The sequence below is a fragment of the Physella acuta genome, unplaced genomic scaffold (assembly GCF_028476545.2).
Source record: "Physella acuta isolate Inbredline_101_S28 unplaced genomic scaffold, ASM2847654v3 ptg000928l, whole genome shotgun sequence".
In the NCBI taxonomy this organism is placed as follows: domain Eukaryota; kingdom Metazoa; phylum Mollusca; class Gastropoda; family Physidae; genus Physella; species Physella acuta.
In genome coordinates, this window is record NW_026732445.1 from 174,148 (window position 1) to 192,750 (window position 18,603).

Consider the following 18,603-nt stretch of genomic DNA (forward strand, 5'->3'; position numbering starts at 1 on the left):
ACCCTGTATAGCACAGACTTTCCCTGTATAAGACTGAAACATTTCATACTTGTCTCCCCAGCTGTGGTGCAAGGAGACACAGCTGAAGAAATTTACTCTAAAATCAAAGAGGTGATAAGTGATCAATCAGGTCCTCACATCTGGGTGCCAGCTAAAGACAAGCTCTGAGACCACCTGCCACCATCACCTGCATTATTGATACCATTATTTACCTGTTCATATCAGTTTTCTCTGTCAGCCTACACTATCAGTGACACGTCAGTTCTTCTGTGATTTTGTCGTCTCCATGTGTCAGCGCGTCATTGTTCTACAATCAAGCTAGGATGTGATTAAGGCATAAGCTATTGCTCACCTATGTGTATCACATTGACCAGGAATGTATGCTGTTGTTTGAGATTGAATGGAGCTGTAGCCATCATGTAACTGATGCTAGAGCCATGTTGGGTGAAAGTTGTATTCTGGATGCTCTTGCTTTATCTAGTGTACAAGGAGAAAAGTGTTCAATATTAGAAGGTACTCTCAAATCATGTGTTGATCTGTCACGATTATTTTGGCTTTGAACTTTGTTTTTCTATATGGGGTGTAAGTATATATATACTCTGAAACTGGAGTGTTTTAGTTATTTTATCTTGGGTTTGTTCTTTAAGATCTGTTTGTTAATGTCACATTGTGTGCCAGCCATTATCCATGACCTTGTTCTGTGAGAAAATATGCTTGAGCTTTCTTTTTCAAACATGTATTTAAAAACTTAATCATGCTTTTAAAAAAACAAAACAGACTTAAGGATGGAGTGTATACTTGTTTTAATTTTTTAAATTGGGTAAAAATGTGTTTGCTTGACTGACTGCAGTGTAAAGTTATTTGTGGAATGTTTCCTTAATTGATTGTTATCTGGGATACTTACCATAGTTTCCTTGCTTTGATGAATACAAGTGAACCATTTTTTGGTATATGTGCTAAAACTGTCTTTGTGAGGAACTTTTATTATCGTTGTATTTTTACTTATTAATTTGTTGTTTAATTTATCTTCTGACTATGTCAAACTAATTGGAGCCAAGATACCATACCACATTTGTTCGTTTGGCCACTAAATTTTGTTAGTTATGGAGGAAAGTGCATAAGGATTTAAATATTGTTTCAAGAAAGCTTTGATAATAAATTTTTATAACACTGGTAAACTTGTGCATTTATTTGTCTAAACTTGGTTGTTGTTTTAAAGTTGACTTAGCACTTTTGATATGATTGTGTACTGAACTGGCTGACATAATTGAGCGTTGATTGGATATTTGATGTGATAGAAAACTTGACAGATCAGAATTCACCACTCTTGTATATTGAATGTATATTGTCTGCACATTTTTTTGTCAAGAAATCCAGTCATGTGGATGGCTTGTTAGTTCAATTGATGTGGCCATAATACATCAATTTATTTAGTTAACAATAATGCTTGTATGTAGAGCTTCTAATTCCATTTTTTTTTTTAAATTGTTTCCTCATTCAAGATAACATGATTTTTTTTAAATAATGAAATCACAATTTTTAAAGTAATTAGATAAAGTAATTTTTAAACAAATATTAAAAACTGTTTCTAGCAGGCATGTGCAACCTTCTGAATAAGCCTTACTAAATTTGTTTCATATTTTATATTTAAAATATCTTTTTTTATGAACACAATGATTGCATATTGTAGATGAAAAAGTCCTACTGTTGTGGTATTAAATATATTATATAGCAATATTTTAGAAATCCAGCTCTACACCTGGTTCAGCTATTTAACATCCATGTTTATAAATATAGGCCCCCCCCTATATTATTATATATATATATATATATATATTGACAATTCAATACGAAGCTAGTCAGTATCATGTATTGTTTTTATGTCATATTGTACAAGTAGATGATAGACTGGTCAAAGGTTGCTCATGCCTGATTAACAAAAGGCTCAAGAATGTACTGGTATATTGTCTTTCACCTCTAAAATGGTCAGTTCAATGTTAAAAGTTGCTTATCTTTAACTATAGCCAGTGCTTCATTTTATTTCCATCTTAGCTTATTAACTAAAAGTTTTTCAACCGGGTTGTGTAAACAGCAGTTTGAAATTTTTGTTGTTAACATAACCTTTAGGGCAGCATTGGTCATTCTGGAGGTATGAAAAATATTTTTTATAAATTTACATTGATTTGTAGAGCAGTTAACTGTGTGGTTAAAACATTGAGCTATCCTGGGGGTTAGCATGGTTTAGGTCTTACACGAATTGTGTGGTCAGTGTTGTAGCTACACCATTGAGTGGTCAGTGTTGTAGCCACACCATTGAGTGGTCAGTGTTGTAGCCACACCATTGACTGTTCAGTGCTAGAGCTGCACCATTGACTGGTCAGTGCTGTAGCTACACCATTGACTGGTCAGTGTTGTAGCTACACCATTGAGTGGTCAGTGCTAGAGCTACACCATTGACTGGTCAGTGCTGTAGCTACACCATTGACTGGTCAGTGTTGTAGCTACACCATTGACTGGTCAGTGCCATACAAACGCAGTAAACTTTTGAGAGCTGTAGTTAAATAAGAATTCGACAGTAACTCGTCACTGCTCAAGCCTCTAGTGACGTTTTACATTAGCTTCTGATCAAAATCAGACTGGTCACATTAGCATAGAGTCAAACTGGTCAGGGGGGTGACAGACATTTTCACAGATCTCTTTCATCCATATGTTGATTAGAACGGATCAGTAAAACAATGGATTGACTGATTCATACGATTTTATCTCCATGTCTGCCCATGAACGAAAGATGTGAATATTTTATATTGGTTTCACACGCTGTATATTGAAATCAAATTATTTACATGTCATTAGCAAGGCTAGACGCCTTGCATTCATTCTTTCCCCATCTGTCCATAATAAAATGTTTATCAGATTCAGTGACCATGTGTTATTTCACTATGTTCTGCTTTGCTCTGTCAGCCTTCTTCTTCTTCGTTCTTAATTTTTAGTGTTGGAAGGGATCGAGCCTTATCTGCCAGAGGGTTTGAACTCGAGACTTTTTTCGAATTTATCAACCATGAGCTTTTTGCCGACTCGACCACGCCTTCATCACAATTAAGGATACGTGTCAACTGGTTATGCGCCATTGAGGCCATTGACTCCGATTTCAGCCTGCTTTTCTTTTTGGATTTGCTTCCATATCCTTTGTCCAACCAATAACAAACTACAAGGCAGCAGTTGTTTAATTTTGGAGTTGTCTTTCCTAGAAGAGGCGTCCAAAAACGATACTAAATCTTGATTCCAAATAAAATTAAAATATTAAATAGATTAAAAAGATAACAAAACTTTTTTTTAAACTTTTAGCAAGTGTTTATTTTTATCGTTACTAAACAAGGTCCTTTAAACTTGGAAGACAATCACGACTAGGGATCGTCAATAAATGTCAATTTTTTTTTTAACCCTCCACCGCCTGTTGGCACAACCTAACGCCACACAAAGTTCCACATTCTGGGCATCAAAAATGGCGACATTGACAGTACACACCCCTAGTCGGCGTCACAGGGGTTTGATCATGGACAGACGTAGCTTGGTTCCATCCCGTCGGTTGTCACACAATAACAGTGGTCGAACACACGACCGTAGCCGTTATCCCGTGTTATCTGCGTGTTGGGAGGGTGACATTGTCCGTTAATGTCTTCACACTCTGAAAATAGAAATTACTTTTACTTCGTGCGCAAGGTTCATCACGTGCCGACCCAGGCATAGAGCAAATCTTAATAAACCAAACCGTTTACTGTGCCGGGTATATTAATGTTCAGCCATCATCACATTGAATTCAAACTTCGCTGTGTAACGTTTATTGACACTGCAACACCGTCTGCTTAAGGCTCCACTCCTTCCTACCGAGGGACAGAGTATCGTTTAGACATTTTCTCCACGAGGGGGGCGGGGACACTGGATTTTTTCAAAAAACCTTCAGAATTAGATAATTTTGTATCATATTCTAAAAAGCAGCGTTTTCCAATAAGTTTTTTGCCTCCGTGTATTCTAGTGAAAAGAGCGTTTTTTTAACTAATTTATCTACCTTTTCTAAATCCCGATTCCACTAGATCTGCTATCCTAAAACTAGTTACTGTTCAATTCGTGTTGTCTGAGATAATGTCGGGGCTCTCACCATCATCATTCAGACTTACCTGAGCTCTCGATGTAATACTGTGCCATGTAATCTTCCGGGTTGTTGTTTTGGTGGCTGACCCGGCATTTGTACGTCACACAATGATGGACCAACGTTTGGTTGGCGTTCACACATTGACCTTTGATCTGGCATGCTAGAGTGGAAAAGTAATCTCAGATAAGATTAAGATATGTATATCTATCTATATCTATATATATATATCTATATACAGGGGCGGAACTACAGTGCCGCCAGACCCCGCAATGCGGGGGGACCAGTAGCGTAGCGAGGGGGGGGGGCGGGGGGGGGGGACATATGTCCCCGGGCGCCGAGCTTAGGGGGCGCCAAAATGGGTTGGAAAAACAAAATTGAAAGGTTGAGGGGGGTGCAAATCGAAAGTTTGAGGGGGGGGGGTGCAAATCAAAATCTCGAGGGGGGGTGGTGCAAATCGAAAGTTTGAGGGGGGGGGGGTGCAAATCAAAATCTCGAGGGGGGGGGGGGGTGCAAATCGAAAAGTTTGTCCCCCGGGCGCCGGTTCTTTTTCCCTTTGTTTTTAAACCATAAGCTGTAGTGTGAAAGATAAGCTAACGTTTAAAACACTTCCATGACTTACTTCCCTTTTTTAAATAGTTTTAAATAAGGGTGCTCAGGAGCTCCTTTTAATGGATTTGTACTAAACAAGTTAAAAAAGCAATTACTTCTCTTAAATCTTATTTTTTAAAAATACATACTAAAGATGACATAGTATAAAAAGGAAATGTATTTATAATTAATAATATAAATAACGAAAAAACGTAACAAAATAAACATGACACGAGAAACCATTTCACATACAAAGCTATCACGTTTTATATTCTTTTGACCGGTTAATGGATTGGAAATATTACGACAAACATAAAATAAACCTAAATTTAAAAAACAGACTAATGCACTCAAACACATATTGTTGTAATTAATTTAATTGAAAAAAAAAAAAAAACAACCCAAAACAATGATATCTTTTTCAAAACCCGATCAGGCTAGAAATGAGTATCCTATGTCCGAATTTTGTGTTTATTATATATATATATATATATATATATATATATATATATATATATATATATACATATATACATATATATATATATATATACATATATACATACATATATATATATATATATATATATATATATATATATATATATATATATATATATATATATATATATATATATATATATATATATATATACGGGGGGGGGGCCAGAAATTGTTTTTGCGGGGTGGCCTTTTTTTCTAGTTCCGCCACTGTCGATATATATATATATATATATATATATATATATATATATATATATATATATATATATATATATATATATATATATATATATATATATATATATACATCATCACCGCTACCCTTGCACCAAAATTACCTTGATTAAAATGCCTGACCACACCATCAATACACCGAAGTGTCAAACATTGAGTGTCAAGCGAGGTGAAGATGGCTTGGTCCCGGTAGTTTCTATTGTAGTACACGCAATGATCTGGAACAATTTGGGCAATAGTTAATAACCGTATGTGGAGGTAATTAGCCATACTTCTCCCAAGTCTGAATAGAACTTTATTTATGCTAATGTAACTGCGGTCTCTTGATTTTTACAAGAATTTAAAATCTTTTATTTTATTTGGGCATAAAGTTTTTAGTCACACTGTTCGATTGTTTAGATCTATTACAAAATTAAGAAGTATTAAATACATTTTTTCAATAACAAGATTTGATATAGGCCTATGCAATAAAAAGAAGCAAGTAAAATATTTTTTTAATGAATGTAAAAATTGCACCACTGTTCAAATAACTAAAAAGATAAGACAAAAAAAAGCGTGGGGGGGGGGCGCACTAAACTTTCCAAGGGCGAAGAGTGGGATAGTAACGTGTTTCGGTGGGGCTGGGGGGGGGGGGGGCTGAAAAAACTCTCTTGTCGAGTAATGCTGGCCACTGCTCTCAAATCCACTTCCAAGAACACGCACCGCTCAGACAAAGCTTTGGATAAAGGCCTAAGCAAGGCAAACGATAAAATGAAACAATGCAACACAAAAGACATCTAGCCGGGTGAGAAGTGAATTCTTTCGGGCATTCCTCTCTGGCTTACTAGAAAAATGTATTATTTATGTACAAGTATGCTAAACAACAATGTCCGTCCCGAAAACTTCAAGAGACCCCTTGCCGCCACTCCCCCCCCCCCCCCCCCCCCCCCACTTCCCGAAGTTTCACGTGCGAGTCGCCCACTTAATAAATCGCACCTCTTTTTACGGTAAGTGTGACACTGCAGATCGAATCCGCTAGTTCGATAATAACCACGATTCGAGTCACTCACTTACTGGAGCCTCGATTCCTTTTGATCAAGTCAGGATGGCTGCTGGATGCGCTGGTGTTCTCAATGATGGCCGCCACAACCAGCACAAATAAAGGAAGACGATTCTAAGAAGAAGGAAAAAAATGATTTCTTGATTATTAATTACGCTGAATATAATACTGAACCTTCGTGATTTTGACGTTCTGTGTGAAACATTATGATGTTGACGTTCTCATTGAACCATCGTGGTGTTGAAGAGAAATTTCAGTACAGTGTCAGAAGTACCGTGCCGCCGAACCTCTCTATGCAGGACAGTAGCGTAGGCAGGGGGGGGGGGGTTAGGGGGGGGTCATAACCCCCCATACACCCCTCGGTATATATATAAAAAGTATGAGGGGGGTGCAAATCGAAAGTTTGATGGGGGGTGCAAATCGAAAGTTTGATGGGGGGGGGGGTGTAAATCGTAAGTTAGTTTGAGGGGGGGGGGTGCAAATCGAAAGTTTGTCCCCGGGTAAAAATTGGAACCCCCCACCCCCTTGAGACGATCCTGGCTACGCCACTGATACCGGATTGTGAACGCTTGGGAAGCTAAAAACCGACCATAAACAACATAACACAAATTTATTTTATAATTTATTATCCTATATCTTTGTCTTGTAAAAAAAAGTAGGCTACTGTAACTGTGATTGAGCTCTACAGTCACTAGCCCATTCTGTTGTGTAAACATATTAAAAACCACTACACAATCTGTACTGTAAAAGATTGGCAAACCTTCTGCTTTTTTTTTCCTTGAGATATTGCTTGAATACTCGAACTGCCCAGGACACGTTCATTCGTTGACAAAACAACAGTGCGGATGGAGGGTGGGGGGGGGGGGGGATATATTAGTAAACTTCCTGTTTCAGACCTAAATATCCATAAAGCAGGTGGGGTATAGTTCGTGTTTCATGACCTCGGCATATGACAGGACGGTGTGGTCAGGTGCCTAACAGAGCTGGGTGGACTCAGTGATGTCATACAGACTCATGCCCGGGCCGAGATTAAAAAACTAGAAGAAAATTTACGTATGTTATTTTAAGTATTATCGAATGATATCTTTTTCTTCGTCGTTTTAGTTCATACAATCTAGCTGGTTTTGGTATTGATTTATCTAAACAGTTAACTATTACACTTTTCGGGGGAAATACGTAGAATAACAAGAATGACTAATATATATATATATATATATATATATATATATATATATATATATATATATATATATATATATATATATATATATATATATATATATATATATGTGTGTGTGTGTGTGTGTGTGTGTGTGTTACGGTAAAAGCCCGAAGTGCGGCTAAAGCGTGGATTGGCCGGCAAAAGGGCGAAATCAAGCAAAGTTTCGGACTTTGACCGACCTATGGGAGGCGATATTGGCTAATCCGCGCATTGGCCGACTTCGGGCTTTGACCGTAACATATATATACATAATGATTCGATGCATATATATAAAATGACTTTGCTTACCATAACTGCTTCACTGTGACGCTCACCCTACGATGGACAACACGACACACTGATACTGTCTTATAAACCCCAGCAACGCATCAATTTTTGTTTCCATAATTTGTATTTGATTTATATTCGATTGTTTGTTCGCTGCATCTGATTTCTGCTTTATACTCAGCAACATCTTTATCAATGAGTCCGGTCTGACCCTTGCTAATGCGGTGATTTAATAACCGCTGGCCTTCCGTCTTTGACCAGCACCTGTCTGACATCTCTCCAGGGCCGTTGTTGGATGCTCACTGACCCAGAAACAAGACGAGCTCGTGTTGAATAAATTCGTGGTTAAAAATAACTTTGGGAGCATCCAGACAATGGTTTAAAAAAACAAACAATGAGCCGTTAATTTGATGCTCATGCATAACATATCATTTACATGTATGCCGTATCGATTTTTGAAGTTATGAGGAGAAATTGTTTCCTTTATATAATTTCTTGCACACGGAGACAGATATTGTTAGCCGTGGGGGGGGGGGGGGGGGGTCAAAATCTTCATATATATATATATATATATATATATATATATATATATATATATATATATATATATATATATATATATATATATATTTATAATGTAAGCGGGCTAATAGTGTGTCAGTCAGTCATCGCCTAGATAATGGAACCATTTAAGTAAACATCGCACCATGCAGTGCTTTTCAAAGCATCGCATTATCTAATTATAAATGATAGAGTAGGGATTGTTTATATAACGTTATATAACGTGTATTTTAAATACTGCCTTTTATTTCTTTTATACACAGAACGTACTGTTTACTAATTATTATTCTATATTTCGGTTTGCGGACAATGCACTATGCCTTTATGATTGCATTTAAATTGTGTTTATGTTATGAGTGTTGTGTTTGTTTTTTCGTCTGTGTTTTTATTTTCGTTCGTTTTTGTTGTGTTTAGTTTTGTTCTGTTCCCAAGTTAATACATTTAAAAAAGACTCATTGTGGCGGAGCACGGGTATGCAGCTAGTATATATATTTATGTATGTATGTATATATATATATATATATATATATATATATATATATATATATATATATATATATATATATATATATATATATATATATAAAGCTTGAGCTTTCTTTTTCAAACATGTATTTAAAAACCCAATCTTGAATTTATAAACAAAACAGACTTAAGGATGAAGTGTATACTTGTTTAAATTTTTTAAATTGGGTAAAATGTGTTTCTGGGGAACTTTTATAATCGTTGTATTTTTACTTATTAATTTGTTGTTTAATTTATCTTCTGACTAAATATCAAACTAATTGGAGCCAAGATACCATACCACATTTGTTCGTTTGGCCACTAAATTTTGTTAGTTATGGGGGAAAGTGCATAAGGATTTAAATATTGTTTCAAGAAAGCTTTGATAATAAATTTTTATAACACTGGTAAACTTGTGCATTTATTTGTCTAAACTTGGTTGTTGTTTTAAAGTTGACTTAGCACTATTGAAATGATTGTGTACTGAACTGGCTGACATGATAGTGTTGATTGGATATTTGATGTGATAGAAAACTTGACAGATCAGAACTCACCACTCTTGTATATTGAATGTATATTGTCTGCACATTTTTAGCGCAATTTCCATTCTGGAGAATTGCGTTTATTAACCCGTCATTTCTGGATGTATGGATGGATGGATGGATGTGTGTCCGCAGCTTTAAGTCGTATCTCCTCCTCAACGAAGCAATATCGATGACTAGTTCCAAAAGCAATTATGTTAAGCAAGTTACGAGGATGAACATAGGCCATAAAAATTACGGGTTTCTTTCATGGATTTCCCGGAAAAGCCAAAAAAAACTCGAAAAAAAAGCAGTTTTTGGCCCATATCTCGGCAACCAGACCACTTAGCGAATTGAAACATGTACCAATCGATTCCTGCCATAATTTAGAACAATATTGCCGAAGAAAGTTTTCAAAAATATCCTTTCTTTCGGTCACAAAAAATTTTTTGAATTAATTAAAATTTGGACCGAATTAGTAGGCATTTTTTCCAACCACACCACACGCGTCATCACGTTCAATAGCTGCGCCATCACGTTCAATGGCTGCGTCATCACGTTCAGTAGCTAGGCGCGCAATGGTTTTTAGTTATGTAACTCTATTGTAAATAAAACATGTAAAATACTGAAAAAAATTAATAAAAAACGTTTTAATAACTAACCAATGGTTTTACTAACCCTGCTCTTGATTTACGCTACGACAGAGCTATTTTTAGATAACATAAGGAAATTGCGCTTAAATGTCACTAGACTTTTTAATTAACTTGTTTTGTAAGCATAGCTCATCACTGGCACTGCCCAACACTATGCCTACACATAGGATTTCTTTTAAATGAGAAAAGTGTTAAAAATGATGTGATGGCAGACAATATGAATTCGTTTTAATTATAAGCAAAATTAAAAATAATTTATTATCTGCAATGAAAAATGGACAATAAAATTGATGGAATAAATTTGAATTAAGTTAATGTTTTGTGCCCAAAAAGATAAACACGGGAACATCAAAAAGTTGATGTATGTTTATCATTTAACGAACCACGAAATTTTCATATCCTTATTTCTGATCAATCCTCCTTATCCTCATTCTAATCAAATTCTTCTTCTTAAAATGACAATATCTCGATACTTAAGGTTGAATACTGGATTCAGAATGCCAACCTTAGGTAAGTAATGTAAATAATTTATTTGTATTTGTTATGTAACATTCTAAAATGTTGTGACTGGCGAAAAAAAAAAGAAACTCCATCGAACTTGTTTGTACTCACTACATTGACTACAAACTACAATGACTACAACAATCAACTCAACATCATTCATCAGCGGATGACATCATCATAACATATGATAGAATGATAAAGTTGTTAGATATCTAGGTAAAACCTTAGTTTAGCGTCGTAAATTCGTCAAAAACTAGTAATGTGGGTAAGAGGGAATTAATGAATGTATTGATATGCTCGCTGCTCTTTTAGTCTTTTAGTCTTTTATTTTTTAAGTCTTTTTGTCTTTTAAATTACTTTTAGTCTTTAATGTAAGGCCTAGTCGATTTATTAATAACAATGATTTAACAATAATTACAAAGTAGCTGTTCCCAGTTGAATGTGTATTGCCTATAATATAATTATAGGCCATATAAAGCAGTGAAGTAGTGTTGTGTTCTAATTTTTAATATACATACATTTTTTGTGTATGTTCCACATAACTATATACCTATATACGTGCATATGTTATTATTAGAACTTTAAAGACTAGTTTCAAACAAGTAAATAAAATATTACTAGTATAAAGAACATACTTAAAATAATGTATAAATAATATACTATGGAAAATTTATTCCCTTTTAATGGGAGTTCAATAATAAGTTTACATTCTAATTAATTCTATAACATAACATAAGACTTATGTTCAATTTTCATCATTGAGCGCCCTGGCTTTTATTTTTAGTTATACCAGCATATAGCTTTAGTAAGTTTACACCAACTAAATTTTTATTTTTTATGTTTTGTTACATTTTTTTCATTTGTATTTTGTTGTGTGATTTGTGAATATAATAAAACTTTTATTTAAAGCTTTTTTCCTTAAAAAAATTTTTTTTATGTAAGATTTCATTAATTTAATTAATCAGCAGTTTCAACTCTTTATCTCCAGGGTTTGGTACATTTACATTAAAAGGAGACCCACTAAAAGAAGCACTAGATTATGCTTTGTTTTTGGGTTATCGGCACATCGATACAGCAAGTTCATATGATAACGAAAAAGAAATTGGACAAGTTCTAAATGATAGAGTTAAAGCAGGGAAAATGAATAGAAAAGATGTATTTATCACAACCAAAGTCCCCAGCACACACATGAGAAAAGCTGATGCTATTGAGAGTGCGCACAAATCAATGGAAAACATGAGTATAAGCTATATAGACATGCTGCTCATACACCATCCTTGGGCAGTTAGCAAAACAGAAGAGACTGAATTAAAATTTGAGCATGTTGATATTCTTGAAACTTGGCAAGCACTGTCTGCACTGTTTAAATGCGGGCAAGCTGCTAGTATTGGGGTTTCAAATTTTACGGTCAGGCAGATTGAAAGAATTCTTTCCTCCTCTGATGTTCCCCCTGCTAATGTTCAGCTGGAATGTCACGCTTATTTTTTACAACAAAGACTTAAAACTTTCTGTGACCAAAATCACATAGTGGTGTCTGCGTATGCCCCGTTGGGGGCACCAAACAGGCCAAGCCGACATGTTTCTAGCGCTGAGAATTTACTAACCGACCCACTCATTGTGGAAATAGCTAAAAGCTACAGGAAAACTCCTGCGCAAGTACTGCTGAACTTTTTACTGCGTGCTGGGTTTGTTGCTTTACCTAAAAGCTCAAAGAAAGAAAGAATCAAAGAAAATTTAGATACGCTAAATTTCACAATGACCACTAAAGACTACAACAGAATTACTAGCTTAGACCAAGGCTTGAGATTTTTTAGATTTTTATACATGAGAGGGCACCCAGAATTCTTTGAAGAAGATGATTTTTGATTGGAGAACATTCACCCCATTTTTCGTGACAAGCTTTAAAACTATGTGCCATGTTTAAAATAGTTAAATATATATTTATCCATGAAATATGAGCACATTCAAATTGTACTTTGTGTGATCAAGACAACTGTGTTACAAAACCCCTTTGTTAGAATTTGTATTTACACATTTCACTGAACATTTGAATTCAGTGATATGAATGAAGTGATATTGAGAATTTCATGTTTTGTTAGTATGAACTTCCAAGTATCGTCATTGCAGTTAAGCATTAAGGATTGCTATCATATCACCTGCAAAGAAAGAGTTAGCTTAGCTCAGATTGAATGAGATTTAATTTGTGAACTATGTTACTAGATTGAAATATCAAGAAAAGTACTAGTATACTGGATTAGAACTCTCTTTCATATTGGTCAGACTGGATCAGGAATAAGAATCAAGCATTTATCACATCCAGAAACATTTGCTTCTTCTCCTGCTGCATTTAACCTCCGTGGGGGGGGGGGGGGGGTGAGGTGAGATAGGGAGTTTGTTCAGATACTGAACTTGTGACTGTTGGATACACAAGCTTGCTACCTCCAGGCAACACAACCCTCGTTAGAGTTTTAACCAATGAAATGTCTTTGATAATTCTAATTTACATACTTCAACTTTTTTCTGTTGTGTGTTAACATTTGTATTTATACACATCTGTGTAATTTATTAAAGGAAAACAACATTGCACAATTTTCAAAGTATCACTATCAGAGTAGCAAGATTGAGAGATTTTTGCTCTAATTTTTTGTTCCAGCAGTTCTGTAAGTCTATTTAATTAGAAAACAGACTTGAAACTCAACCATTGAAAACGAAACCAAATGCTTTCTAATTCGACAGTATTGTATGTTATAAATTCACATGTTGTACATTGTTTTTTAATTGATGTATATCTACACATTAGGTAATGGTATCATTTTGTTTAAAAATATATTACAACATTATTATAAATGAATTAACTTTTATGTAAAAAAAAAATGTTGAAATATTTTTATCAAAAGTATTTATCTAAAAAAGTGAATAAAAAACAAAGCTGTTATTTGCACTGACATCATCAAACTTTGATCTTCATTAGTATGAAATTTTGGCTTCAGTGGTTGCAAATGATGTAGACTAGAGAGATGTATTGAGGGATGTTGATGACATTTTACATTATATATCTCTACATGGGAATGTGTATATATTGATTGTCTCGGGGGTTGACCTTTTCTCCTAAAAACGCTAGACCTATCAACTGCGCTATATTCGACCAACTGCCTAACTGCTAACTCCTGATACCTTGTCAGCTGACCATCACATGTGACCAGTCAGCTCATATCTCACTTCTCATTGGTTCCTTCCTATTCTAGCTAATTTACCTAACTCGTTTGCTTAACCTCTGGCTATTGTACATTATCTCCTTTCTGTTTGACTCATTTATAACTAGGCAAACTTGCATCATCATAAAAGGGAACAGGATAAAATGCATTCCAGGAATAATAGTTCTAGATATGAAACAATATTTTGCTTCATCATAGAAAACATTCAGCTAGTCACTAGCATTAATAGTGGCTTCACTCAGCATAATCCTCTGTGGAATGTGTTGTAAGTCCACATATTAGTATTAACACATTTGCAGAGTAAATGTGGGATACAAATTCTGTAAGAGAAAAGTCCAGCACCAAAATTACTGAAATAATGACAATCAACATAAGTAAAGTATCAAGGAAATGTAGCTTGTTTATTTTATATTGAAATAATGCTTATTATTGTTACAGTTTTTAAAAAGCAAAAGAATTCCCAAACATTTCTGTATTTATATACAACCAAGTTATCTTGTATTGTGCAATAAATCTTTTATTCTATAAAGAAGATTAATGTTTTCACTATAAAAAAAACTAACTTGAATAAATTTACAAATCAGAAAAAAAAAGTCTGAACAAATAAAATACATGAAAGCTAACATAAATTAAAAAGGCTATTTTTACAATAATAATGTACAATCAGGATTTAGAGACAAAGATATAACATAAAAGCAATGTCTACACGATTCAATTAAATTTACAGCTATTGTAGACAGAAAATTATACTTATGCAAGCTTTTTATGTCATATCTCAGGATATGACATCTGTTAATGAAATCGAAAGAGTGTGATTTCTAAAAAATTCCTGTACACTTGTTCACAATTAAACAAAAGACAGACATCAGTCCATACAAACCAAAGTATACAATGGAGGCATTCACCCATCTACAAGTCAATAATGAGGCCATTGATAAAAGCAATAAATTGTTTGTGGATATTCCCATAACATGTATTTCTACCATCTTTTAAGAATAAGTTCTTTAGAGATAAGCTAAAATAATAAATGTAGAGACACTATTTTTATTAAAACTCATTCTGTCTTAGAAACTTTCAGTAATATAAATAAGTATCAGAATAACTAAATCTGGTATCTGACTTAAAAAAACAATAAATTAGAAATATGAAGCTGTAATTGCAAATAAAACGTTTTAGATCATTGATTTATTAAGCTTTATAATAATTAAGGAATATTAAGAAATGACACTAAACAAATACTAAATACATAAAATTGCACCTCTTCCCAAGAACACTACAAAATATACAATTTCAAAGTGCAAGAAATTTGTTAGAAAAATTAAAACTATTTTTTGGTTGGGGCAGGCGAGGACCTTGGCTGTATATTTGGCTTCACTAAATAATGATAGTTTGGTAAAATCTTGGTCAGGAAATCTATCTGAAGTGTTTGTGCCTGAAAATAATTGATAAAAACAATGGAAATATTTATTTGACCAAGTAAATTTGTAAAAATCAAAATGCTGTTTTTGTTTAAAAAAGATATGATTTTGGATTTATTAAAAAGTAATAGTTTTTGGAAATACAACCACTGTGTGCGTATAGCAAATGTATAATTTACTGACTGAGAATGACTTACCGCTGGTCTTTCTTTCTGTATTCTTCGTTCACACTTGGCTCCATAGACGACTGTATTATCAGGTAACGCTTCACTCATGCCAAGCACACACCCACAGCCAATAATACAACCATTGGAGACCTCAACCTTAGCTCCAACTTTGGCTAATACACAAATAATTTATAACAAAGTTTAAAAACATATCATTTGTACATTAGACATTTCATTGTAAATATATATTCCATTTATGATCAGGAAAAAAGGGAATCCTAGAAATAATTCTGTTAAAATTTTGAAATTAATATATGCAATATGGTTGTTTTTTGGCTTTTTTGCAAGATCTGCTGTCAATGTTTTGAAAACAATGAGTTATCCATAGTTATTTTGATGAGTGTCAAACACAGTATCACACAAATTTCTGTTGTAAAAGGTATACTTTGAAATCAATATTTTAACAGTAAAAAAATATAAAATAGTAAATGAGAAACTATAAAAGTTAACTTGCACAGAATCAATCTGAAGTGACGTAGCAAATTTTACAAAGGGTCTCCCCACATAAATCTCTTACTTACGTACTGTAGGTGGAAAAAGTATTGGTACTTACATTTACTTTCAAAGACATTGTGATCTCCTATTCTTACAGCCTCAACATCTTTGTAAGTTAAGAAAAATGTATTGAGCAAGCCCCACCTATTATTTGTTAATTAGTTACAGATATTAGTTGGACAATGTTATGCAATTCTTTAGTGAAAAATTAGGCAGGAAATTAAAACATTTTAAACAATGTAAAACTAAACAGTGTTAAGAATATGTTAACAAGGATACGTGCTCCTACTTCAAATACGTTGTTGTTGCCAATGATGAGAACTTTGCCACTGTTTGCATCTGTGGATGACCTTAAAAAAAAACAAATGAAATTGTGTCATCATTAAGCATCAGAAGAAAGCTATCGAAGAATTTAAAGTGACTTTTCAGAACAAACTAAATATCAAAAAAAAAATTTTAACATTATAATTTTGTATGAATAAAATTACAATATAGTATAGTAATTCAATAAATACAGATTGTTTTTATTAACAGGGACTATTATACAACATATGGTGTAACTGTAAGAGGAACAGGATTTACTTGTTGGCTATTGTAACAAGCTCTTCAATTATATTGAACTCTCCAATTATTATTGGACCTGCATCAGCTATGATTTTAGCTTTGGGGTGAATAACTGTTCTTGATCCTGGAATGAGATATTTTTAAAAATAATTAATAATTAATTCTAATAACGAATAAAGAATAAAGAATTAATATTTAAGTCTTGTTAGCGATTCTCAAAATAATAATGATAAGCTAATTATAAAAAACATCTAGTTTATAAAAGATGCATTCTCTGAGGAAAAGCTACAAACACAGCATTAATAAAATTTAGTCCTTAAAAATAATGGATTAATAGAAAGATAATGTAATTGTTTACCAATGGTTATATCTCCTATTAATTCACAGCCATCACAGACTAGAGCACCAGCTGCAATCTTTACGTTAGGGCCTCTAAAATGCATAAAATATATCAGTAGCAATTTTATTAGGATCACCTGATAGGCATACATTACAAGCCGTCCCTAGAGGATTTTATAGTGAAATATAAAGTCAGCCACCAACCAACCAAATCTTTCTTATGTGTTTTGGTTGGCAGCTGATTATCATTATTTAGGCATAGTGGTAATTACTAAATGTGGATACTAAAATGAATAGACTAGGCCTAGGACCTATTCATTTTAGTAGGCCTATCCAAATCACTTTATTACTACTATGATAACTAACTGTGCCTAACTAAATTATTAATACTAGATATCTAGATCTAGTTAAAAGTTAAATTTAGTAGCTGCTACAACTCGTACCAACTGTACTGTCATTCTCATTCATTATTCATTTATTCACTAACTATAGGGCCTATGTATTTGGGGTCATCCATAAATGACGTCACACTTTTTTGGACGATTTTTACCCCCCTCCCCTAAAATGATGTCACACCTCAGCCTACAACCCCCCCCCCCCCACCTCAAAATTTCTATTGAATTTTTCTTTAAACATCGATATTTTTCCAAAATCTAGTCAGAACTCTGTCAACAAACAGTATTTTGATCAATTCCCCTACAATTTATTAAAACCTTTTTCTAAAACGGGAAATAATGGCTATAACTCGTTTTCTAACATTGCTTTTTTATAATGCAAAAAAGTGACGTCACACTATCTGAACCCCCCCCTCATCACACACCGTCACAAAATGGACCTTTATTTGAGTGGCTGCCAGTCACATGACCAGGTTATTTACTATCAGCTTCCCCGCACTGCCAATTAAGACTTACAGTTATTGAATCGGTTCTGTGCTGCTTTTTTGGGTACACAAACGACTCAGTATTGATTCATTAGTCCCCCATTTAAAACCCATAGTTATTTCTTCCAGGCCTAGAAGTTATAAGCAAAAAATGTGTTGCCACAATAATTAAATTCTAGATTTGGGTCTAGTTCAATCTAGATAGATAGTAGATTCAACGCCGTTGTCCGCTCGGAACAAATTTTATGATGTCAGTCAACTCAACTACCTACTTCTACTAGATCTAGTACTAGACTCTAGATCTAGATCTAGTTACTAGATTTTGTTTTATTAGATTCTAATTCTACATTCTAGACTCGAGGTCGGAGGACGGCCTCTAGTCTAGAGTCTAGAGTCTAGTCTAGCTTAGTAGGCCTACTAGATCTCTAGATCTAGATCTAGTAGACTGATGAGTTGATGAGTCTGATGATACAGATCTTAGATCTACTCATATAATGGGCAGAGTGCCTCTTGAAATTTAAGTCCGACCCCCCCCCCCCCCCACAAAACTATGAAAAAACACTGCTTTTAAATAGATCTATCTTTTGTTACTCACAAATTTGCCTTGTTTTGTTGTGTTGCCATTTTTCTAGCGAAGAAAGTTCATTATAAAAACCGAAACTTGCCAAACAGTTGCTTTTGAGACTAAATACCAAAAGATAAAAAAAGTGAAAAACGA

The 18,603-nt window shown here is 34.1% G+C and overlaps 4 protein-coding genes across 9 annotated transcripts in view; 2 read left to right on the plus strand and 2 right to left on the minus strand.

The window, feature by feature from the left end:
• The window catches only part of LOC131953516 (disks large homolog 1), a 107,954-nt gene extending 105,035 nt beyond the window's left edge, over positions 1-2,919 (plus strand). For all 6 annotated transcript variants that reach the window (XM_059316714.1, XM_059316716.1, XM_059316715.1 and 3 more), the window contains one exon: positions 62-2,919. In XM_059316714.1, coding sequence (XP_059172697.1) covers positions 62-168 — 107 coding nt within the window. In that variant the 3' untranslated portion in view covers positions 169-2,919. The remainder of the gene's footprint in view (positions 1-61) is intronic.
• Positions 2,920-3,338: 419 nt separating this feature from the next.
• Positions 3,339-8,096, minus strand: LOC131953538 (uncharacterized). Its single transcript, XM_059316758.1, has 5 exons — positions 8,026-8,096; positions 6,530-6,629; positions 5,581-5,694; positions 4,176-4,310; positions 3,339-3,685 (listed from the first exon to the last, which is right to left on the minus strand). The coding sequence occupies exons 1-5, from the start codon at positions 8,026-8,028 to the stop codon at positions 3,552-3,554; spliced, it is 486 nt and encodes a 161-aa protein (XP_059172741.1). The 5' UTR covers positions 8,029-8,096; the 3' UTR covers positions 3,339-3,551.
• Positions 8,097-10,568: 2,472 nt separating this feature from the next.
• LOC131953514 (aldo-keto reductase family 1 member C15) lies at positions 10,569-13,105 on the plus strand. Its single transcript, XM_059316712.1, has 2 exons — positions 10,569-10,753; positions 11,736-13,105. Exons 1-2 carry the CDS (start codon positions 10,603-10,605, stop codon positions 12,611-12,613), a joined length of 1,029 nt encoding a protein of 342 aa, XP_059172695.1. The 5' UTR covers positions 10,569-10,602; the 3' UTR covers positions 12,614-13,105.
• A 1,260-nt stretch (positions 13,106-14,365) lies between these two features.
• LOC131953525 (dynactin subunit 6) lies at positions 14,366-18,567 on the minus strand. The gene is made up of 7 exons (XM_059316737.1): positions 18,481-18,567; positions 17,025-17,098; positions 16,685-16,790; positions 16,382-16,452; positions 16,161-16,208; positions 15,578-15,720; positions 14,366-15,394 (listed from the first exon to the last, which is right to left on the minus strand). Exons 1-7 carry the CDS (start codon positions 18,507-18,509, stop codon positions 15,287-15,289), a joined length of 579 nt encoding a protein of 192 aa, XP_059172720.1. The 5' UTR covers positions 18,510-18,567; the 3' UTR covers positions 14,366-15,286.
• Between the last annotated feature and the right edge of the window lie 36 nt (positions 18,568-18,603).